The 24964-nt window shown below is 41.1% G+C and overlaps 1 protein-coding gene and 2 long non-coding RNA genes across 3 annotated transcripts in view; 1 reads left to right on the top strand and 2 right to left on the bottom strand.

Annotated features, from left to right (window-relative positions):
* Positions 1-496: 496 nt before the first annotated feature.
* LOC115160064 (ras-related protein Rab-3C) overlaps positions 497-24964 on the bottom strand; it is a 60953-nt gene continuing 36485 nt past the window's right edge. The window contains exons 4-5 of the mRNA XM_029710325.1: positions 5584-5708; positions 497-4429 (exon numbers count right to left, since the gene is read on the bottom strand). Of these exons, the coding sequence (XP_029566185.1) occupies positions 4239-4429; positions 5584-5708 (316 nt within the window). The 3' untranslated portion in view covers positions 497-4238. The remainder of the gene's footprint in view (positions 4430-5583; positions 5709-24964) is intronic.
* LOC115160065 (uncharacterized) lies at positions 15430-24070 on the bottom strand. The gene is made up of 7 exons (XR_003868989.1): positions 23194-24070; positions 21961-22829; positions 21725-21811; positions 18694-19057; positions 18495-18589; positions 18233-18291; positions 15430-15985 (listed from the first exon to the last, which is right to left on the bottom strand). It is a non-coding gene; the product is annotated as an uncharacterized LOC115160065 (long non-coding RNA).
* On the top strand, positions 19486-21939 carry LOC115160066 (uncharacterized). The gene is made up of 2 exons (XR_003868990.1): positions 19486-19804; positions 21764-21939. It is a non-coding gene; the product is annotated as an uncharacterized LOC115160066 (long non-coding RNA).

Raw genomic sequence — 24964 nt, 5'->3', positions numbered from 1 at the left:
GTTAGCCTACACAAAACACAGACCTTATATGAAGAAGTTCTAAAATCCCTGACGAAAAAACGATTGGAACCATTTCCGGGTTTTACCGCTAGATTTGATGGGTATTAGGACTGTAATGTGGTATTCAATAGGGCCTTCTTTGGCCATGCTGACTCAACAAAATATGACCATGAAAAAGAACAGATATCTTAACTCAGATGACAATAGTATGTAGTAATATGATTACAAGAAGGGCAAAGGCTGAAATTGTAAGGACTTCATTATCTTCATTACCAATTACCAATTAAAATGGTCTAATAACTAGGAAACTTAATTGGCAAGAATATAGTAAGCATATGGTGTAGGTACATTGCTTTCTTGCTTCTTTCTCCAGCAGATGGCAGACTTACAGTACCACTGAGACAAAGAAACCATCTGGGTATGTCATACATTTTTATTTCCCCAATCTTGAAACCATTGAAATTGTAACAAACTGCCGCAAAAAATTACACAAGAATACAATTGGTATATTTTTATTGTCATCTTGAAAACACCTGTGTAATACATCATGTCACATACACATAAAAGTAAATATCCAGCTCATGAGTAGTTCATACAAGGAAAATAGAATACTGTAGGTCACTATAATAGTACAATGATGTATTATCAGTTCAGGTCCATCTGAAGACTCAAAGAGATACAGCAAACATTTTCTGTTATAGGATAGCTATTATACAAATCAAGAATTCAAAGAAACCACTTGACTTATTTTTTTTACCAGACACGCCATTGACACGTTTTATTACTATCAGTGTGTCTCTACAGCTGAAGAGATGGTCTGATTCAAACACTCGGGGCTACAGTACAGACATGTTGAGAACGTATGAAAGAACAACAGGAGAAAACGAGATTTAGCAGTTGTATGGTGAATTTGTGAGAGGCTTTTGAGGGTTTGTTCACCGCTTGAATTCTAATTGTGTTAGGCTACACAGAGGAAAGGTCCCAGAGAATATTGGTGAGGTGAGCAGCTGGCGTTACGCTTGAACAGATGCGATGGCAGAATAGGGCAGGCTAGGATCTCAAAACTGGCTTCTCCACGTCCACAAAGCAGAAAATGCCAGACCGAGGAGCAGCGCACTACAAACAATTGTTTCAAAGAGGTGAAGTGACCTGGGGAAAGTGACCTGCTGTCAAGGACACCGTACTGTACATAGTAGAGTGCCAATTAACCTAAGAGGGGTCAACATTTGATCATTAGTGTGTTATCATTAGAGCCCCTGGTGTACAGCTTAATACGCTGTTTCTCTTTTTGTGTGTGTTATCATGAATGGAATGCCGTTTATGATTAATTAAATAACAAAGGCTAAAGTGACCTGTTATTAACCAGTTTGTCTTGTTTCTGTCCATACTGCATATACCATAGTAAGGCTTAATCTCTGTCTCGATGTTTCACAGAAGCTGAACAGACAACACTTCAATATCTTGGGACCCGCATACTAAGCATACTAAGAGGGCTGTTGTTACTGCACCAGAAAACACAATATAAAGCTGTACACATGCTGAAGTCTATAAAACAACAAATAGTATATATTTCATCAAGGAGGTGGATGAATGTACAAGGGGAGGCATCCAATCACACATAGAATTCTCTCTCATTCGCACATACAGCATTCTCTCTACCACTTTGTCGACAACTGTCTTGGCAGCGGAACCATCTAGAGAGGTTTCCCGTCTTTAGATAACAGTGTTGACATTGTGAGAAAATGACTTGGCTTTCTGACAGGCTGCATTTTCTCACTATCACACGTCACAATCATGCCCACTGGGGTTCAGTTGGGAAGACATCGGAACTTGCTTTCTCTTGCTCCACTATTAGGACGCGTCTTAAGTTTTCTGCTACAAAAGTAGGAGACTTTCCACTATGCCCCTGGCCAATTGAACCCCTACTCACACACCACTCGCAAAAAGGAATTCAATCCTAACAGTTATGCATGGCACAGACTGATGGCTATTCACAGAGAAACAGGCTTTTAAAATATTGCACTTATTGGCCCATTGCACCTCAAGACGAGACCTGAAGGTGCACAAATACAATACAATAAGTATACCGATATAGATATATAGAAATAGATCTGGCACAATTTCATGCAAGTGTGCTGCTGAAAATTGTTTGCCACTGAAAATGCAACGATTCAGAGGCAGTTCGTTTTCACAAGTGCAACAATCGATTGCAGCATTTTCTGCCAGACAATATTTGGCATGACACTTGGTCTAACTAATAGTAACATACCCTTTTTCACAAAATAATCTCACAACACCTAAAAACAGCTTCCTTTCTATTTGTTTTCTAGCACATTGGCACGTAGGGGTCTATTTAGGATAACTGTCTCTGGTTTCTTCAAGGGAACTTTTCTATAACAATAGAAAAGTAACGGAGAGTCGAACAGAAGTAAAACATTACTGCAAGTACAGTAAATGAATGGTGAATAATGTCAGAAGGAGTGTCTCTAATAAAAAGTATTTGAGGTGAAATCCAGAGAATGAGATGGTATGAATTATGGAAGTGGCTCCTTATTTATAATCCTGTAGTCAAGTCAGGTCAGACTTTTGAAATATTGATGCCGTGACTCACATCCCTGAAATAGTTGTCTGGGACCTCTCCTTGGGTTCTCTGTATGTCTCACAATGTCTCTCAATCTTTATTGTTCCAGGAACTGGCATTATTATGAGCTTTCTGACGTTAATTTAGGACCATTTCATTAACAGTCGCAGCACTGGACCTAGCACTGCAGTACGGAACCCATTTGAGGACATCCGTTGTAAACCCAGACTGAAGCGTACGGCTGACAACTGAGGATGACCTACAATAGATTCCGCACTGCAGAAATGATTAGGTCTTAGTTACTCCAGGTGACTGACCAGTTGGCAGTATTACACAGTTCATTGCTTGTACACAGATATAACATTGAGAAACACATCAGAAACTGTTCTCTGCACTCACAGATGCATACTGTTTTCAAACAACAGTTATCGGGTTAGTAATCATACCACTTTACAGCCACATTAAATGTACCACTTATTTAATAAAGTAAACTGTTAAATACCACACTGGCATTATTATCATGACTACCTACCTATCCTACAATATAGTACTGTACATGTTAGTATTAGACAACTGTTATACTATGGCAGCTAATCCACAGTCACTGAACAAACTACTTTATTAATATCCTGAGAATAAAGCCATGCATCTGTCTAACCACAGATAATCACATTGGTTCTAACCACAGATAATCACATTGGTTAATTATAACCTCAGATAATCACATTGGTTCTAACCACAGATAATCACATTGGTTCTAACCACAGATAATCACATTGGTTAATTCTAACCTCAGATAATCACATTGGTTAATTCTAACCTCAGATAATCACATTGGTTAATTCTAACCTCAGATAATCACATTGGTTAATTCTAACCTCAGATAATCACATTGGTTCATTCTAACCACAGATAATCACATTGGTTCTAACCACAGATAATCACATGAGTTCTAACCACAGATAATCACATTGGTCCATTCTAACCACCGATAATCACATGGGTTTCACATCTAGTATGGCGATGGAAAAATATGAAACGATATACAAACAACTAACTGAAAGGCATCACTTTCGTAAGGTAGGTAATACTTTTTTACAGTAATGTTCAATGCTTAAAAGTGGCACTAACACACACACACACACACACACACACACACACACACACACACACACACACACACACACACACACACACACACACACACACACACACACAGTAGGAATAGTGGGAGGGAAGAAATACAGGATATGCAAGAGGGAACTGGCAACTTAACCATACACAGATCATCATGTCATTGACAGAGCATTCCATAAACAACACACTATTTTCTCTGGTTAATATAGTATATAGAAGATCCTGTATTTCTGTTTTTATATAAATAAATAGATAAATGTACCGACTGACGTGGCATTAGTGATTCGTGGTCATGGCATACTGACATGGCATTACTGTACATGTCTATTTTTCAGTTTTGTGAACGTACAACATATGTGTCAGCCAATTTCAAAAAGTAAAAAAAATCAGAAAAAATGTACTAGGCACATCAGAAGTCAGATATGAAAAATAATACAATTTAAGGTATTACAGATCTACCTAAGGGATAATACAATATTTTGGCAATCTCATACGTCTTAGATTGTTGTCATTTTCCTGGTTAACAACCGCAGTTGGGCTGCTGCAAGGGAGGAGGGTTGTCAGTTAGTCTAGCATTGGGCGTTCCTGTGGTGACAGCCGGGTCAGTCTCTAAACTGTCGGACATCTTGTCGCAGATGAGGTCGACGAGACGCTCAAATGTTTGTTTTACGTTGACATTGTCCTTGGCACTCGTCTCGAAGAACTCAAACCCTGAGAGATAGAAAGGGTCAGGCAGAGAAGTGAGACATCCGGGTTTTGTCTCTGTGTGTGTCTCTCTCTCTGTGTGTGTGTGTGTATATTCAGTGACCTTTTTCGAGAATATTTAGATATGTATTATTATATTGCTTCACAGATTTCTTACCCTTTTGTGCTCTTTCCACCAATCAGAAAGAGGCTGAGTGAGGTGCTGTTCTGGAGTGTGTTGGTGTCAGCCAATTAGAAGTGTTTGATTATGGCCTAGCAATAGAGGAGCCCAGTGAAGGCTCTAATTAATAATACATGGCAGAGGTGTGCTCAGGCTGTCTCATAAACCCATTATCATTCTGCATCATAACAACTAAACAACACACACACTGTTGCGTGGCCGACAGCATATTGAACCTATCGGCGCTGTTTGATGAAATCCATTAACAACAATACAATTAGGAAAATTCACAAGCTATTTTGAAAAGAAAATCTTGGTCCTGAAGTAATAAAATGCTCAGAGTACATTAAGGGGAGTTACTGTTTTCAATAAATGTAAAACATTTTATGGAATTGCACCACCAGGAAATGTGGTGGAGTACCCCAGATTACTTCCTTGAACCCCAGGATAACTTCCTTAGACTTCCGGACGTGTACTAGATCCCTTTCTTGAAATTCCTGATTTGGTTTTTGGACATTTACATTACATTTACATTTTAGTCATTTAGCAGACGCTCTTCTCCAGAGCAACTTACAGTAGTGAATGCATACATTTCATACATTTTTTCCCCCGTACTGGTCCCCCGTGGGAATCAAACCCACAACCCTGGCGTTGCAAACACCATGCTCTACCAACTGAGCCACACGGGACCTTCCAGATCACTTTTCTTGCACACTCAGATTACTTTTTTGGACCCTCCTCAAATAACCCAGTAAAAAGTTTGTAATGTTATCATTAAAAGCTTACCATCAAATACTACATTAAATTGATTCAGACTGAATATTACATTTCTACAAAATTAGACATGCCAGCTTGGACTTTCTAATAAATCATCCACTGATATCAACATGTCACTTACCCAACATATTTGAGTCAAACCTATTTCTCCAGCCAGGGTTTGTCCCTTTCAGAGAGTACTGATTTGAGGAGGATATGATTGACAGCGTAGTTGTCCACTCACCAAGCTGTTCGGCCAGCATTCGACCACTCTCCACTGACACCACTCTCTCCTCCTCCATGTCAGCCTTGTTCCCTGCCAGGATTACCTGGGCGTTGTCCCATGAGTATGTCTTAATCTGGGTGGACCTGTAATGGCACAGGACAGAGACATTCAATCACTGAATCTCCAAAATTCCCATACATTTCCCAAATTCCCAAAATTGCATGGATTAAATCATTATTTCCCTCATCAATCTACACACAATACCGCACAATGACAAAGCAAAAAACATTTTTTTGTCATTTTTGCAAATGTATAAAAAAACAACAACTGAAATGTCACATCACATAAGTATTCAGACACTTTACTCAGTACTTTGTTGAAGCACCTTTGCCAGCGATTACAGCCTTGAGTCATCTTGGGTATGACGCTACAAGCTTGGCACACCTGTATTTGGGTAGTTTCTCCCATTCTTCTCTGCAGATCCTCTCAAGCTCTGTCAGGTTGGATGGGGAGCGTCGCTGCACAGCTATTTTCAGGTCTCTCCAGAGATGTTGGATCAGGCTCTGGTTGGGCCACTCAAGGACATTCAGAGACTTGTTGTGAAACCACTCCTGCGTTGTCTTGGCTGTGTGCTTAGGGTCATTGTCCTGTTGGAAGGTGAACCTTCGCCCGAGTCTGAGGTGTGCACTCTGGAGCAGGTTTTCATCAAGTTTCTCTCTGTACTTTGCTCTGTTCATCTTTCCCTCAATCTTGACTAGTCTCTCAGTCCCTGCCGCTGAAAAACATCCCCACAGCATGATGCTGCCACCACTATGCTTCACCGTAGGGATGGTATTGGCCAGGTGATGAGCAGTGCCTGGTTTCCTCCAGAAGTGACGCTTGGCATTCAGGCCAAACAGTTCAATGTTGGTTTAATCACATCAGAGAATCTTGTTTCTCATGGTCTGAGAGTCCTTTAGGTGCCTTTTTACAAACTCCAAGCGGGCTGTCATTTGCCTTTTACTGAGGAGTGGCTTCCGTCTGGCCATTATACCATAAAGGCCTGATTAGTGGAGTGCTGCAGAGATGGTTGTCCTTTTGGAAGGTTCTCCCATCTCCACAGAGGAACTCTGTCAGAGTGACCATTGTGTTCTTGCTCAGTTTGGCCAGGCGGCCAGCTCTAGGTAGAGTCTTGGTGGTTCCAAACTTCTTCCATTTAAGAATGATGGAGGCCACTGTGTTCTTCGGGACCTTCAATGCTGCAGAAATGTTTTGGTACCCTTCCCCAGATCTGAGCCTCGGCATAATTCTGTCTCGGAGCTCTACGGACAATTCCTTCGACCTCATGGCTTGGGTTTTGCTCTGACATGTACAGTCAACTGTGGTTCCTTATATAGACAGATGTGTGCCTTTCTAAATCATGTCCAATCAATTTAATTTACCACAGGTGGACTCCAGTCAAGTTGTAGAAACATCTCAAGGACAATCAATGGAAAAATGATGCACCTGAGCTTAATTTTGAGTCTCATAGGTATTTCTGTTATAGAGGTTTCATACATTTCCAAAAATTTCAAATAACCTGTTTCCACTTTGTTATTATGGGGTATTGTGTGTAAGTTGATGAGGAAAAACATGTATTTTAATCAATTTTAGAATAAGGCTGTAACGTAACAAAATGTGGAAAATCTGAAGGGTTTGGAATACTTTCGGAATGCATGTATATATACAGTACCAGTCAAACTTTTTGACACACCTACTCATTCAAGGGTTTTTCTTTATTTTTACTATTTTCTACATTGTAGAATAATAGTGAATACATCAAAACTATGAATTAACACATATGGAATTATGTAGTAACCAAAAAAGTGTTAAACAAATCAAAATATATTTTATGTTCTTCAAATCAAAATACATTTTAGATTCTTTAACTTGATGACAGCTTTGCACACTCTTGGCATTCTCTCAATCAGCTTCATGTGGTAGTCACCTGGAATGCATTTCAATTAACAGGTATGCCTTGTTAAAAGTTAATTTATGGAATTTCTTTCCTTCTTAATGCGTTTGAGCCAATCACTTGTGTTGTGATAAGGTAGGGGTGGTATACAGAAGATAGCCCTATTTGTTAAAAGACCAACTACATATCAAGCACTGCTCAAATAAGCAAAGAGAAATGACAGTCCATAATATTTTAAAGAAATGAAGGTCAGTCAATCCAGAACATTTCAAGAACTTTGAAAGTTTTTCTCGTGCAGTGGCAAAATCCATCAAATGCTATGATGAAACTAGCTCTCATGAGGACCGCCACAGGAAAGGAAGATCCAGAGTTACCTCTGCTGCAGAGGATAAACTCATTAGAGTTATCTGCAGCTCAGATAGCAGCCCAAATAAATGCTTCAAAGAGACACATCTCAACATCAATTGTTCAGAGACTGCGGGAATCAGGCCTTCATGGTCAAATTGCTGCAAAGAAACCACTACTAAAGGACACCAATAATAAGAAGAGACTAGCTTGGGCTAAGAAATACGAGCAATGGACATGAGACCGATGGAAATCTGTCCTTCGGTCTGATAAGTACGAATTTGAGATATTTGGTTCCAACCACCGTGTCTTTGTGAGACACAGAGTAGATGAACGGATGATCCAGGATCAAGATGTGGACCTCATGTTGTCTGGTCTGTAACAGGTTACTCCAGTGACAATAACACTTGGGATGTTCCATGTGGACTTTTTCTTGTTCCCAGCATATTTCTGTTAGGCTAAGGATTATATTACCACAACCTAGATTTGTCATTTTCAAAGTTTTCATAAACTAATGCCCAGAGGACATTCTCCTCTGATGGTGTCACAAAACCATTTGGGAACCACATTGAAACATTCTTTGATGAAAATGTTTTGATATCTGGGCTACTGGTCCCTCAAGCCCAATAAGGGACATAAAACTCACATAAAACATTTTATACAGAACCCTTGAGGCTTTAATTACCTGAAAGTCTTGATTTTAAAAATGCACCAGCGACGTAACTGAATCATTTAAAAGGTGCTTCAAAGAGACCTTGGAAGTCACAGCGCTACTCTGATAAATAAACACTGTATTATATTCAAAATAAATACATATTATATATATTATTAAAACCTATTACAGAGCATTTTGTAACCTGGAGCCATGGCAACATCGTGGCTGCCGGAGAGCGGAATATGGTAGGGTACTATTGTGGGCGTGAGGGTGAAGAGCAATACCGGCTCCAACTGTACACAACATAAACAACACAGAGCAAATGCTGTCTGCCCAGAGAGAGAGAGAGAGAGTGAGAGAAAGCAAGGATGGAGATAGCAAAGCAGGGTTAGAGATGGGGTGTGATCAAGATACATGGGGGTAGGAATCAAGATACATGGGAGTAGGAATCAAGATTTATGGGGGAAGGAATCAAGATACATGTGGTAGGAAACAGGAAACATTGGGGTAAGAATCAGGATACATGGGGGTAGGAGTCAGGATACATGGGGGTAGGAATCAGGATACATGAGGGTAGGATTCAAGATACATGTGGGTAGGTATCTGGATACATGAGGGTAGGAATCAGGATAAATGGGAGTAGAAATCAAGATTCATGGGGGTAGGAATCAGGATACATGGGGGTAGGAATCAGGATACATGGGGTAGAATTCAGGATACATGGGGGTAGGAATCAGGATACATGGTGGTAGGAATGAAGATAGATGAGGGTAGGATTTGTGGGTAGGAATCAGAATACATGGGGGTAGGAATCAGGATAAATGGGAGTAGAAATCAAGATTCATGGGGGTAGGAATCAGGATACATGGGGGTAGGAATCAGGATACATGGGGTAGAATTCAGGATACATGGGGGTAAGAATCAGGATACATGGTGGTAGGAATGAAGATAGATGAGGGTAGGATTTGTGGGTAGGAATCAGGATACATGGGGGTAGGAATCAGGATACATGGGGTAGGAATCAAGATACATCGGAGTAGGAATCAGGATACATGAGGGTAGGAATCAAGATACATGTTGGTAGGAATGAAGATAGATGAGGGTAGGATTTGTGGGTAGGAATCAGGATACATGGGGTTAGGAATCAGGATACATGGGGGTAGGAATCAGGATACATGGGGGTAGGAATCAGGATACATGGTGGTAGGATGAAGATAGATGAGGGTAGGATTTGTGGGTAGGAATCAGGATACATGGGGGTAGGAATCAGGATACATCGGAGTAGGAATCAGGATAGATGAGGGTAGGAATCAAGATACATGGGGGTAGGAATCAGGATACATGGGAGAAGGAATCAGGATACCTGTGATTGGAATCAGGATACATGGGGGTAGGAATCAGGATACATGAGTGTAGGATTCAAGATACATGTGGGTAGGTATCTGGATACACGAGGGTAGGAATCAGGATAAATGGGAGTAGAAATCAAGATTCATGGGGGTAGGAATCAGGATACATGGGGTTAGGAATCAGGATACATGGGGTAGGATTCAGGATACATGGGGGTAGGACACAGGATAAAATGGGCGTAGGTATCTGGATACATGGGGGTAGGAATCAGGATACATGGGAGTAGGAATCAGGATACATGGGGGTTGGAATCAAGATACATGTGGGTAGTTTTCAAGATACATGTGGGATACATAAGGGTAGGTATCAAGATCCATGGGGGAAGGGATCAGGATCCATGGGGTAGGAATCATGATACATGGGGGTAGGAATCAGGATACATGGGAGAAGGAATCATGATACATGAGGGTAGGATTCAGCATACATGGGAGTAGGAATCAGGATACATGGGTTAGGAGTCATGTTACATGGTGGTTGGAATGAAGATACATGTGGGTAGGATTCAGCATACACGAGGTAGGAATCAGGATACATGGGGGTAGGAATCAGGATACATGGGGGTTGGAATCAAGATACATGTGGGTAGGAATCAGCATACATGTGGGTAGGATTCAGCATACACGGGGTAGGAATCAGGATACATGGGGGTAGGAATCAGGATACATGGGGGTAGGAATCAGGATACATGGGGTAGAATTCAGGATACATGGGGGTAAGAATCAGGATACATGGTGGTAGGAATCAAGATACATCGGAGTAGGAATCAGGATACATGAGGGTAGGAATCAAGATACATGGTGGTAGGAATGAAGATAGATGAGGGTAGGATTTGTGGGTAGGAATCAGGATACATGGGGGTAGGAATCAGGATACATGGGGTAGGAATCAGGATACATCGGAGTAGGAATCAGGATACATGAGGGTAGGAATCAAGATACATGGTGGTAGGAATGAAGATAGATGAGGGTAGGATTTGTGGGTAGGAATCAGGATACATGGGGTTAGGAATCAGGATACATGGGGGTAGGAATCAGGATACATGGGGGTAGGAATCAGGATACATGGTGGTAGGATGAAGATAGATGAGGGTAGGATTTGTGGGTAGGAATCAGGATACATGGGGGTAGGAATATTGGATACATGGGGTAGGAATCAGGATACATCGGAGTAGGAATCAGGATAGATGAGGGTAGGAATCAAGATACATGAGGGTAGGTATCAAGATACATGGGGAAAGGAATCAAGATACATGGGGGTAGGAATCAGGATACATGGGAGAAGGAATCAGGATACCTGTGATTGGAATCAGGATACATGGGGGTAGGAATCAGGATACATGAGTGTAGGATTCAAGATACATGTGGGTAGGTATCTGGATACACGAGGGTAGGAATCAGGATAAATGGGAGTAGAAATCAAGATTCATGGGGGTAGGAATCAGGATACATGGGGTTAGGAATCAGGATACATGGGGTAGGATTCAGGATACATGGGGGTAGGAAACAGGATAAAATGGGCGTAGGTATCTGGATACATGGGGGTAGGAATCAGGATACATGGGAGTAGGAATCAGGATACATGGGGGTTGGAATCAAGATACATGTGGGTAGTTTTCAAGATACATGTGGGATACATAAGGGTAGGTATCAAGATCCATGGGGGAAGGGATCAGGATCCATGGGGGAAGGAATCAGGATACATGAGGGTAGGATTCAGGATAAATGGTGGTAGGTATCTGGATACATGGGGGAAGGGATCAGGATCCATGGGGTAGGAATCATGATACATGGGGGTAGGAATCAGGATACATGGGAGAAGGAATCATGATACATGAGGGTAGGATTCAGCATACATGGGAGTAGGAATCAGGATACATGGGTTAGGAGTCATGTTACATGGTGGTTGGAATCAAGATACATGTGGGTAGAATTCAGCATACACGGGGTAGGAATCAGGATACATGGGGGTAGGAATCAGGATACATGGGGGTTGGAATCAAGATACATGTGGGTAGGAGTCAGCATACATGTGGGTAGGATTCAGCATACACGGGGTAGGAATCAGGATACATGGGGGTAGGAATCAGGATACATGGGGGTAGGAATATTGGATACATGGGGTAGGAATCAGGATACATCGGAGTAGGAATCAGGATAGATGAGGGTAGGAATCAAGATACATGAGGGTAGGTATCAAGATACATGGGGAAAGGAATCAAGATACATGGGGGTAGGAATCAGGATACATGGGAGAAGGAATCAGGATACCTGTGATTGGAATCAGGATACATGGGGGTAGGAATCAGGATACATGAGTGTAGGATTCAAGATACATGTGGGTAGGTATCTGGATACACGAGGGTAGGAATCAGGATAAATGGGAGTAGAAATCAAGATTCATGGGGGTAGGAATCAGGATACATGGGGTTAGGAATCAGGATACATGGGGTAGGATTCAGGATACATGGGGGTAGGAAACAGGATAAAATGGGCGTAGGTATCTGGATACATGGGGGTAGGAATCAGGATACATGGGAGTAGGAATCAGGATACATGGGGGTTGGAATCAAGATACATGTGGGTAGTTTCAAGATACATGTGGGATACATAAGGGTAGGTATCTAGATCCATGGGGGAAGGGATCAGGATCCATGGGGGAAGGAATCAGGATACATGGGGTTAGGAATCAGGATACATGAGGGTAGGATTCAGGATAAATGGGGGTAGGTATCTGGATACATGGGGGAAGGGATCAGGATCCATGGGGTAGGAATCATGATACATGGGGGTAGGAATCAGGATACATGGGAGAAGGAATCATGATACATGAGGGTAGGATTCAGCATACATGGGAGTAGGAATCAGGATACATGGGTTAGGAGTCATGATACATGGTGGTTGGAATCAAGATACATGTGGGTAGGATTCAGCATACACGGGGTAGGAATCAGGATACATGGGGGTAGGAATCAGGATACATGGGGGTTGGAATCAAGATACATGTGGGTAGGAGTCAGCATACATGTGGGTAGGATTCAGCATACACGGGGTAGGAATCAGGATACATGGGGGTAGGAGTCAGGATACATGGGAGTAGGAATCAGGATACATGGGGGTAGGAGTCAGGATACATGGGGGTAGGAATCAGGATACATAGGGGTAGGAGTCAGGATACATGGGGTAGGAATCAAGATACATTGTGGTAATAATTAGGATACATGGGGGAGGAATCAAGATACATTGGTAATAATTAGGATACATGGGGGAGGAATAAGGATACATTGTGGTAATAATTAGGATACATGGGGGAGGAATCAAGATACATTGTGGTAATAATCAGGACACATGTTCATATTATATACATTGTGCTATGTTAGAATGAGAAACCAGTAGACATGGCAATGAATAGGGAGAGAGGGAGGGATAGCAAGAGAGGTAGTGCTAGAGAGAGGGAGGGATAGAGAGAGGAGTGAAAGAGAGGGAGGGATAGAGAGGGAGGGATAGAGAGAGGGAGGGGGCGAAAGAGAGGGAGGGGAAGTGTGTTAGGTTGGGATGAGCGAGAGAGACAGAGAAGGAAGGAGAGCGAAAAGGTATTAGATGGAGAGGGAGAGAAGTGGGTGGAGGTAGAGGAACCATCCACAGGGTGGGTTCATATTAAATCTGACAGACAAAGAAACGAGAAAGGAAGGAGGGGAAGAGGCTGTGTGTAGAAGAGAGAAAAAGATGACTCAGCATTTACATTTCTCTGTTATGAAACTCATAGTTGGACTTAATCAATACTCAACCCTCTTCATTTCCTCTTGGTTCATAGATTCTGTCCCTGATGGCACCATATTCCAAATATAGTGCACTTCCTTTGGCCTAAGGGCCCTGGTCAAAGGTAGGGCACTACATAGGGATTAGGGTGCCAATTGGGACTTAATCATAGGACTGAACATGCAGTAGTCTGTTGTTTCACCCAATTATTAATTACTAGAAACTCATAGCTAATTTTTATCGCTGAGTCCATTGGGTCAATGCAATTATGATGGATTGCATTGCTATAGTGTTGCACAGTGTGCAAATATAGATATTTTTTGGGGACCAGAAGAACACTATTCTTTATTTAGCACTCTAAAAAGTGTTTTCTACCATGTATTTGGATTATTAAAGAACCAACTCTGTAAACTGTGTGGAGCTTTTCTCACAGTTAAGCCATGTGTTCATTGACGCGAAGGAGACTTTAGCTATGACTTAATGTCACTAATCATTTATATCAGAAAGTCTTCAAATAGCAGCATTTCCTTCAACGGTTTTAGAAATGCCAAGGACTCTTTCCCAATCTCAATACTTATATGTCATTTCTTCCTAAGTGAGCCAATACATGAAACCAACGGTCAGTTTGAATTTCCACAATATTTCACCTATCATTAGGGATTGCATAATTACTGTATAACCGTGTAACCGACGATTATGGATGAAGAACGCCATTAAAAAAAAAGAAACGGTTAAAACATCTATATTGTTTGGTGCAACGAACCTCTGGGGTTGAGTCCGTTCTTGTGTTAACATGGACTCTTAACAATGTGATGAAAGTTTGTCGCTCCTTGCTGAAACAAGCAAGATGTTGGAGCAAACAAGTTTCGGTTGCCTAGACAACACCCTCCACAATGCAGCAAAAGCACACATTACACATGTAGTCAGGAGAGGAGAAAATGTGTGTAAAAAAAGTGTTTGTTTTGTTAATTTTTTTTTGCTATTCCAACGGTTATTACAGAGACCGCAGTCATTTGTCTGGCAAATTACCATTATCCAAAATTCCAGCAGCAATCCATTGTTTGGTTTTGTTTACCTGGACAGTGTTTCTAAACTTTTTAGCAAGTGTGGCACAAACCCAGCGCAAGTCAACAATGCAAGTCAACGGCTCTAGCCTTTTTGGGGCTGTCATGCCAAATAATGTCCCCCGGGCCAAAAAGTGTCCTTCTCTGCGTCACAATGGGATTCAATTAACTATTAGCGTCCATTGCGATATCAACGGTGTGATGACATAATGATTAGAATCTTGGAGATCATTATAGTCTAAATGACGTTCTTTTCATCATCACTATGTAAACAAGGCGGATTTCCATGACAATTTCACTGTTTTAAACAAGTTTTGTTAAGCTAATAAAATGAAAACATTACTTTTAACTATTTGTAGGTACCTTGTTAACATTACAACATGAAATCCATATCTTAAATGTTACCACGTTTCGGAAATGGCAAAGAAAACGTGTAATCCGCTTAACACATTAAAGTTACTTACTTTACAGATCCCATAGCCAGCTAATTTCCACTCCATTCATATGCAAATCCATTTGATTCATACACTAGCTTGTCTGGCTGTCATGTTTTTATTTTAACCTGCCCTTCCCTTATCTACACTGAATAATAGAATTTCAGTAGTCCTCTATTATGATAAAATATATATATATATATATATATATATATATATATATATATATATATATATATATATCGCATAGCTCATTAGTACACACTTGTGGTTGAATATATATGCATTTATTGTAGGTTCTAGGACACAACAATGAATAATGTGGAACAAATAGGATACCTTACAATTTACAATAACGAACACCTTGTGAAACAACAATATTTAATATTTGAATACATAAACTTTCAAAGTTTTGTTATAGTTGTGTCATTAACTTATTTTCACAGATTTTTTGTACACTCACATGGCATTCATAGACTAAAATACTGAATTCTGGTATGTGGAATATAGAGGAGGTGGTTGCTGTGTGGGTGGGAGGTTCTGCCTGTCACTTCTCAACAGGCAGCCAGTCCCGGAAGGGGGACTTGAAGAGGGAGACTGCAAAGACCAGGCACTGCTGCTCTCTTTGTTCTGAGTGTTTGCAGTGCTAGTGTTTTTAGTTAATCCGTGTATCTCACATATTATGTGCCCAGTAAACTTTCTTAGCCGATAATGACAACATGACAATAACAGCTGTAGATGATGCAATGGAAAGTTGGAGGGTGGTTGGTAATGGAAGACATCAGGTGGATCCACATCTAGGTGATGGGCAGAACCCCTAGCTCCTGGAGAACAGGAGCAGAGTTAAAGGGAACAGGGTAGGAGACATGGACATAAACAAGAAAACACACAGGTTACACTTTACATTGAGAAAATTTGATGGATTAGTGCAGTGTTATAAAAGGGTGATACAGTTGAAGACGGAAGTTTACATACACTTAGGTTGGAGTCATTAAAACTTGTTTTTTCAACCACTCCACAAATGTCTTGTTAACAAACTATAGTTTTGGCAAGTCGGTTTGACATCTACTTTGTGCATGACACAAGTAATTTTTCCAACAATTGTTTACAGACAGATTATTTCACTCTATCACAATTCCAGTGGGTCTGAAGTTTACATACACTAAGTTGACTGTGCCTTTAAACAGCTTAGAAAATTCTAGAAAATGATGTCATGGCTTTAGAAGCTTCTGATAGGCTAATTGACATCATTTGAGTCAATTGGAGGTGTACCTGTGGATGTATTTCAAGGCCTACCTTCAAACTCAGTGCCTCTTTGCATGACATCATGGGAAAATCAAAAGAAATCAGCCAAGACCTCAGAAAAAAAATTGGAGACCTCCAAAAGTAATCTTTGGGAGCAATTTCCAAACGCCTGAAGGTACCACGTTCATCTGTACAAACAATAGTACGCAAGTATGAACACCATGGGACCACGCAGTCGTCATACCGCTCAGGAAGGAGATGCGTTCTGTCTCTTAGAGATGAACGTACTTTGGTGCGAAAAGTGCAAATCAATGCCAGAACAACAGCAAAGGACCTTATGAAGATTCAGGAGGAAACAGGTACAAAAGTATCTATATCAACAGTCAAAGGAGTCCAATATCAACATAACCTGAAAGGCCGCTTAGCAAGGAAGAAGCCACTGCTCCAAAACCGCCATAAAAAAGCCAGACTACGGTTTGCAACTGCATATGGGGACAAAGATTGTACTTTTTGGAGAAATGTCCTCTGGTCTGATGAAACAAAAATAGAACTGTTTGGCCATAATGACCATTGTTATGTTTGGAGGAAAAAGGGGGAGGCTTGCAAGCCGAAGGACACCATCCCAACCGTGAAGCACGGGGGAGGCAGCATCATGTTGTGGGGGTGCTTTGCTGCAGGAGAGACTGGTGCACGTCACAAAATAGATGGCATCATGAGGAAGGAAAATTATGTGCATATATTGAAGCAACATCTCAAGACATCAGTCAGGAAGTTAAAGCTTGGTTGCAAATGAGTATTACAAATGGACAATGACCCCAAGCATACTTCCAAAGTTGTGGCAAAGTGGCTTAAGGACAACAAAGTCAAGGTATTGGAGTGGCCATCACAAAGCCCTGACCTCAATCCTATAGAAAATCTGTGGGCAGAACGAAAAAATGTGTGCGAGCAAGGAGGCCTACAAACCTGACTTAGTTACACCAGCTCTGTCAGGAGGAATGGGCCAAAATTCACCCAACTTATTGTGGGAAGCTTGTGGAAGGCTACCCGAAACGTTTGACCCAAGTTAAACAATTTAAAGGCAATGCTACCAAATACTAATTGACTGTATGTAAACAACTTCTGACCCACTGGGAATGTGATGAAATAAATAAAAGCTGAAATAAATCATTCTCTCTACTATTATTCTGACATTTCACATTCTTAAAATAAAGTGGTGATCCTAACTGACCTAAGACAGGGAATTCTTACCAGGATTAAATGTCAGGAATTGTGAAAAACTGAGTTGAAATGAATTTGGCCAAGGTGTATGTAAACTTCCGACTTCAACTGTATGTACTTTTCAACACAGCCTACCTCTTGCTGGTCCCCCTCCGACTCAGAGCACAGAAAATCAGACTGAACCAAATTCACTGGATCTGGTGGATGGGATTACTCCTACTTTACAAATTACCTCGACTAACCGGTACCCCCGCACATTGACTCGGTACCGGTACCCCCTGTATATAGCCTCGTTATTGTTATGTAATTTTCTTGAGTTCCTTTTTAATTTAATTGCATTTTTTTTACTTTAGTTTATTTAGTAAATATTTTATTAACTCTATTTCTTGAACTGCATTATTGGTTAAGGGCTTGTAAGTAAGCATTTCACAGTAAGGTCTACACCTGTTGTATTCGGAGCATGTGACAAATACAATTTGATTTGATTTGACTTGACAGTTAATAGTCCTAAAGTCATTTGGAGAGGTTAATTGAAGAGGTACATTTTTATAAGCTCAGCATAACTACCATTTCTTGCTTTCTCAAATGTCAACCAAAGCTTAACATACTTTGGGCTTCACTGAAGTGTAGGGTGTCAGTGTTTTCAGTTGCTTCCACTGAGGTAACCCTAGGAAGACAAAGAGAAACATATCAGTGTTAGGGAAACTAAAACTAAGTTCAGGTTATTTTGTGTGCAAATGCAAATAGTTATTATCTGAGATTTTTTATATTCACTTTAACAGATGGTGACCTCAGCTAGGAGGTGAAAGAGCAGCGAGGTTTCCCAAGTCTCGCCTTCCTTTCGTCCTTCTTCCAAACCAAGTAATTTACCCGAATGTCATAGCACTTGGTCCCCTTCTTGATTCTGCTCCGGTAGCGCTCCTTCTGTTTCTCCTGCGCCTTGTCCATGTTCAGTCTCACCTTGACTGATAACAGGAATAAATGCAATTATATTTCATATTACAAATACATTTCTTACATATCTCTTGGAGGGCCAGAACATAAATGAACAGCAGACAATCATTTTTACCTGGTCAAAAACCTCCACTTCCTCATTCTGTGCCTGAAGGTGATCCTCGTAGGCATTCTGATCTGGTTCGACAACCTCCACCTCCTCAGTCCGTGCCTGAAGGTGGTCCTCGTAGGCGTTCTGATCTGGTTCGACAACCTCCACCTCCTCAGTCCGTGCCTGAAGGTGATCCTCGTAGGCGTTCTGATCTTGTTCGACAACCTCCACCTCCTCAGTCCGTGCCTGAAGGTGATCCTCGTAGGCGTTCTGATCTGGTTCGACAACCTCCACCTCCTCAGTCCGTGCCTGAAGGTGGTCCTCGGAGGCGTTCTGATCTGGTTCGACAACTTCCACCACATCAGGTGGTTTCAGTGATCTGATAGTACTGTCGCGGAAAATTACATAATTAGTCATGCTATCCCGTGTTTTACTGCTTAAAGAATAGTCTCTTGTTATATGCTAGTGTTTCTTCTAACCTGATACAAACGTGTCTTGGTGTGACTTAGTCATAAGACTGGGCTTACAGCTAAGAGATGTTTGGGTGCAACCACAGCATGTGAAATCCTGTGGGTTTACTATCACCAGAAAGTCACATGTATGGAACCTTGCAGAAAGGAGTACAATATAGTGTTTGTTGTTGTGAATGCAGTTAGACGGTTGAGCCCTCGGGCGATCAACCTTGTGCTATCTTAAGTTTACACAGACAACAAATGACCTTTTACACACTACCTGCTGACTGCCACGTATACAGAAAGGGGTTGTATGTATTTTCTCTATAAAAGCATTGAACCGGCACTGTTCGTGGAGCTTTTCAACTATGCACTGTTGAGTGGGTAGTTGATTCTCCATTTTTGCAAATCTTATGATAGTGTTGTTTGAAAGAATCTGCAGTCTCTCTCTCTTCCCTTTGATTAGATATTCCACGAGAAATTGGTGACAGCTGTGGGATGCTAACTCCGCTTGCTGATTGCTCCCAGGAGACAGAGGTTAAACTGCGCGCAGGGGCTCCGTTAGACATGGCTCAGGGTACCAAACACTCCGACTAAAACGGAGCAGAGGGGGACCCACCTCAGACCTGCCGGGAGTGTCAGTGAGTGGATACGTCATTCTGGACACATAAGATAAATTCAAGGTGGGACTGATTTTTTTTTAAACATCATAGAAAATCCTGTTCTAAGAACAGGTTGTGCACATTGTCTTTGTTGAAGCAAAGACACCCCTAGTTAGAAATGTTGTTGTAGCAGAGTTATTTCTGAATAGGGGAAGTCCTGAGTAATTCTAGGGCAACCATCCTGCTGAAGCAAGGTGACCCTGTAGGATCAGGGGACATCTCCATTTGGGATATTTTTTTTAAGCAGAAGTATCCTGGGTAGAGACAGGGGTTGTGTTTCTCTGTTGAAGCAGAGAAGCAGCCATGGGATGATATGACATGGTTACGAGTTATGTGATTCCAGGGCACAATCCTGAGATATAAAAAATATTCCTGCAGGTAAAAAAATTTAAAAAACAATTTAAAGAAAAAAAACATTTAAAAAAAATATATATAAACATTGTAAAATCAAATGTATTAATCAATGTACTAGTAAAACAGTTGGTTATGATTGGGAAACCAGCTATAAGCGTAAACCCTACACGGAAATGTGCATAGGAGGAACTACCATGTGGGTACCAGAATTAAAATTGCATAGAGCAAAAAACATTTTGATGGAGGAGAAAACTCATTTCAAATTATAAGAAAGGTAGACGTTCCTAACCAAACACTGTTTGTTTGGTGTGTTTGTTTTTGTTTCCTGAGTGTGTGTGTGTATTGACGAGAGATTTATATTATGGATGGACGATGGATCCTATCAGCCCGACTGGCTGCACTGTGTGATCGAATAAAGGAACACATATTCTCCAGTAGTAAATTTCCAGATGTTCCAGTATTGGTTCTAATACAAGGTATTAAAACCGTTACCAATTAAAAGGCACATACCATAACTACTCTCCAGGGAAGTGGGTATCACTACCTTAGAAAAGTGCGAGAGTGGATACAAATTCTTTGCTTTAAGGGCCTACCATCATGGTGACCCTGTGGCAATATGGACAGTCTCAACGAAGCTATTGCCTTGTGTGTGGTGATAAAGTATGTACTGATGTTTGAATTCATATGTTCCTTTCCCCTTTCTGAGAATGAATTGCACTATATGAAGGGTTGAAACTCAATGACAATGGAGGTCATTTACAATTGTAATGTAAGAAAGCATGTTCTTTTCCCTCATGTTAATGCTTGCTTAATGGAAATACTGGTAAGTAATGTTCTATTAGGTTGAGACTTAGTCTCAAAAGGGAGGAAATGTTGTGGAAAATTACATAATTAGTCGTGCTACGTTTTACTGCTTAAAGAATAGTCTCTTGTTATATGCTAGTGTTTTTTCTAACCTGATACAAACGTGTCTTGGTGTGACTTAGTCATAAGACTGGGCTAACAGCTAAGAGACATTTGGGTGCAACCGCAGCATGTGAAATCCCGTGGGTTTACTATCAACAGAAAGTCACATGTATGGAACCTTGCAGAAAGGAGTACAATATAGTGTTTGTTGTTGTGAATGCAGTTAGACGGTTGAGCCCTCAGGCTATCAACCTTGTGCTATCTTGATTTTACACAGACAACAAATGACCTTTTACACACTATCTGCTGACTGCCACATATACAGAAAGGGGTTGTATGTATTTTCTCTATAAAAGCATTGAACCATCACGGTTCGTGGAGCTTTTCAACTACGTACTGTTGAGTGGGTAGTTGATTCTCAGTTTTTGCAAATCTTATGATAAAGTGTTGTTTGAAAGAATCTGCAGTCTCTCTTCCCTTTGATTTGGTATTCCACGACAGTACGTTATACAAAAATAGCAATAGACAAACAACAACACTAAGTCAATAACAAATTTGAAAGACTACAATATATACAATAATTGTATATACAATTGTATTGTTTAGCTCAGTCAACATCTGCGGCTCCCATCCATACTCTGTGGATGCCTGGATGCTGCTGTTGTGTGCAAAGAGAATTACCTTCAGGTTGTTCTCCCATCCTTCCTGGTACCAATCAAGGGACTTGGCCATGGCAGTTTGAGGGTCTGGTTGGTCCATTCACCAAACCTGGAGGAGGGGGTAGGAAAGCGATATCTTTTGACAATGTAAGATATTGAAATATGTCTGATTATGTACCATGGAAAAACAAAAACAAATTGTAAAAAAATAAATAAAACAAACCATTGGTGACAGAATATAACCTAGAACATCTGTACCTTGTTCCAGTGTTCATGACCTTGGTCACTCAAGATGACCTCAGGAGAAGCGTTGGTGTTGAAGATGTCCACCATCGCCTTGGAGGTGGCCTCGCCAGTCTTGTCCTTGATGGGTATCATACAAAAGTGCCCTTTTTAATAAGTTACAGAAGGGAATTTAGAAGGGAATTCCTTTACTGACCTTAATGGGTATTGCCTTCAGCCACTTGGTAAAGTGATCGGTCACCGTCAGACACCAGCTGTTGCCATTCCTGGATTTTGTGAAGGGTCCAATGAGGTCCACCCCTAACATTTAAAGTGAGAGAGAAGATTACTTTATTCTTACCTGTATCTGTGTCATACAGTATGCATATTTTCATATTTGTAAGGATACTGAAAACACACATTCAATAATATTGAACTCTGCTGTGATCAAATAAAGCAACCATTATAAAACAACTTATCAGGGCAAAATTTGAATTGGGACACTTACCGATCATGTGCCATCGTGAAACAACTTTTATGGGCTTAAACTCTGGCGCCACAAACTCCGTCTTCTCAAATTTCTTGCAGGCTAGACAGGGTACTGACCTTTAAGCAAAAAGGGACAAATTGAAACATTGTGTGCTCTCTGATATGACATTCATTGAAATCATAATAATTTCAGATAAAATAGAATACGATTGATAAACAAAAGGTTATTTCACTTGCCCATCTGTCCACCTCCTTGACAATTCCCCGTCAGAAGAAGCGTAGGTTGATTTTGGGAATTATGCGCTTCACCCCGAAATGGCCAGCATGCATCTCGGTCAGCACGGCCTCCTTCTCCTTAGTAAAAATCCCCCTACTGTGTAGCTTGCCATCCTTCCCCCGTAGGTACATATAATTGCCTAACAAGTTGGAAGAGTTGTTGAAATACTGAAGTCTAAATACATTTGTACGGCTGTCTTTCTCTTTCTGTCTGTCTTCCACTCTCTTCCTACCTCTCTGTCCCTCTCTCACCCCCCCCCCCTCTCTCTCGCTCTGTCTAGCGAAGCCACCTAGTTAAGGGAATTTGGAATGACCATAATTGCTTACACCTATCCATTTGATTGATCAGGTTTCACTTATAGCTAGATACCTCAATATGACAGACATGTATAGCTAGCAACATGTAGATAACTAACTAGCTAGATGGAAAATAGTTGTTGAAAAATGGTTGTACATAGCTAAATCTATCCCGTTATCTAATAGAAGTTAACTGCTTAACGTTACCCTGAATTGTGAATTTCTCTGAATGTTGCACCTCTTGTCGAAATCAGTGGTGCCTTCATAGTACTTTGCCTGGTTGGAAAGATAAATTAAAATCTCCTCGAGGGATGCCATTGAAGTGCAAGCTACATTCAAACACAAAGCTACAATAACAGTTACAATAGTTAGCTAGCTAGCTAACGTTAGCTAAATAAAACGATCTGGCTAGCTAGCTGGCTACCTAGCCAGCTACTGTAACTGGCTAGCTGACTAGGCAGGCTGAGGTAAATAAGTAGCTAGTAGCGTTAATCTAAAAACAGCTTAAATTATTTCTTCCTATTTAACAATATTTTCTTATATAAAGACAAATATATGGTAAAGAAAGAGTGTTCTCTTTCCAGTCTTTTCGGTCCTCTGAGGCAGCAGATGGTCAGCAGGTTGTCACTGTCAAAAACACCATCCTTGGAGAGCAATTCTGAGGTAATAATTTTGCACGGACTGAGTGAGCGCTTATGAGGTTAAATAGAACTAGAACTGCCCGCGTCCCCCTTCCTTCGCGACCGCTACGAGGTAAAATAGAGCCAAGCAACCAGCATAGCAACGGACACTTTGGTTCATGACGTAATCCGGTCAGAATTTTGCAAGTTCTAGCAACACCCCTAGCAACAGAAGCTAGAACTCATTGAATCCCATTGTGATGCAGGGGGGGGGGACTTTTTGGCATGGGGACACAATTTGGCATGACAGGGCCCTAAGCAAGACACCTTTTGCCATGATTTATGCCATGTTAATGATATCTGAGTGAGAGTGACTAACAAAGTCAATGGGGGTCCCCGGTCGGTATTGGGCTATGATCACTACAAGTTTAGATAACCAGCTAGACTAACTTACCAATCAAAAAATTGTTAGCTGACATTGCTAATTGAGTACCTGTCAGTGACTGACAGATCAAGAGAAAAACTGCTGATGCACAACCACATTTCAAACGTCCACCTCAGGTACTCATTCTACTACTCTATTTCTCAACAGTAAGTTGAGACACCGACTGAGTTACTGAAATTATTATTTTACTTGTCGGGCCCCCTATGCTGCTTAAGTCAATGATACTGACATTGGCATGTCCAAATCATCCTAAAGTATCCAATATTGATTGTGTAGCTCAATGACATTTCTTATAGATGATTTGGTCATGACATTTAGTAATTTGAGTAAACTATCCCTTTAAAACACAATATTACTACACAGTGGGAATTTATCTTCTATACGCATCTAATATGACATCCACATTGAGTCATCACTACGTGGCGACGATGCTGGCATAAAGTGTTCTTGTGCGACAGTTGAACACTCAGATGCCTCCGTTCTCCAACTCTCATTATGAAGGGAGTTCAGGGAGGATTCTCTTAAAAGTCCTTCCTGGGGCAGTGGATTTGGTGTACTGAAATAGCTGTGTCATAACACAGAAGGGGGGTTTAGAACTTCACATGACAGGCTGTGTCACAGTGGGGTTTAGAACTTCACGTCAGGCTGTGTCAGATTCTCTCCCCTCACCCCTTCACTGGCTACAGTTAGCCATATTACAGTTCAGGGCTTACAGCTGGAGAGATTTGAAAGCATCAAGTAAGAGACAACTAGGAAGGCATAACTGTGAATCATTTGCATTTTCTACCCAGCTTAGCACGTGGGCTATGACTGAGGTTGAATTAGCCTACAAAATGGTTGAGTGAAATCTCTCTCATGCGTCTGCACAATCTCTCCTTTTCTCTCTCAATATCTTGCTTTTCCCAAGCTCTCT

Source organism: Salmo trutta, chromosome 23 (genome assembly GCF_901001165.1).
Source record: "Salmo trutta chromosome 23, fSalTru1.1, whole genome shotgun sequence".
Lineage (NCBI taxonomy): Eukaryota > Metazoa > Chordata > Actinopteri > Salmoniformes > Salmonidae > Salmo > Salmo trutta.
Note: the sequence above shows the minus strand (reverse complement) of the source record. Positions and strands in the feature narration are given on the sequence as shown.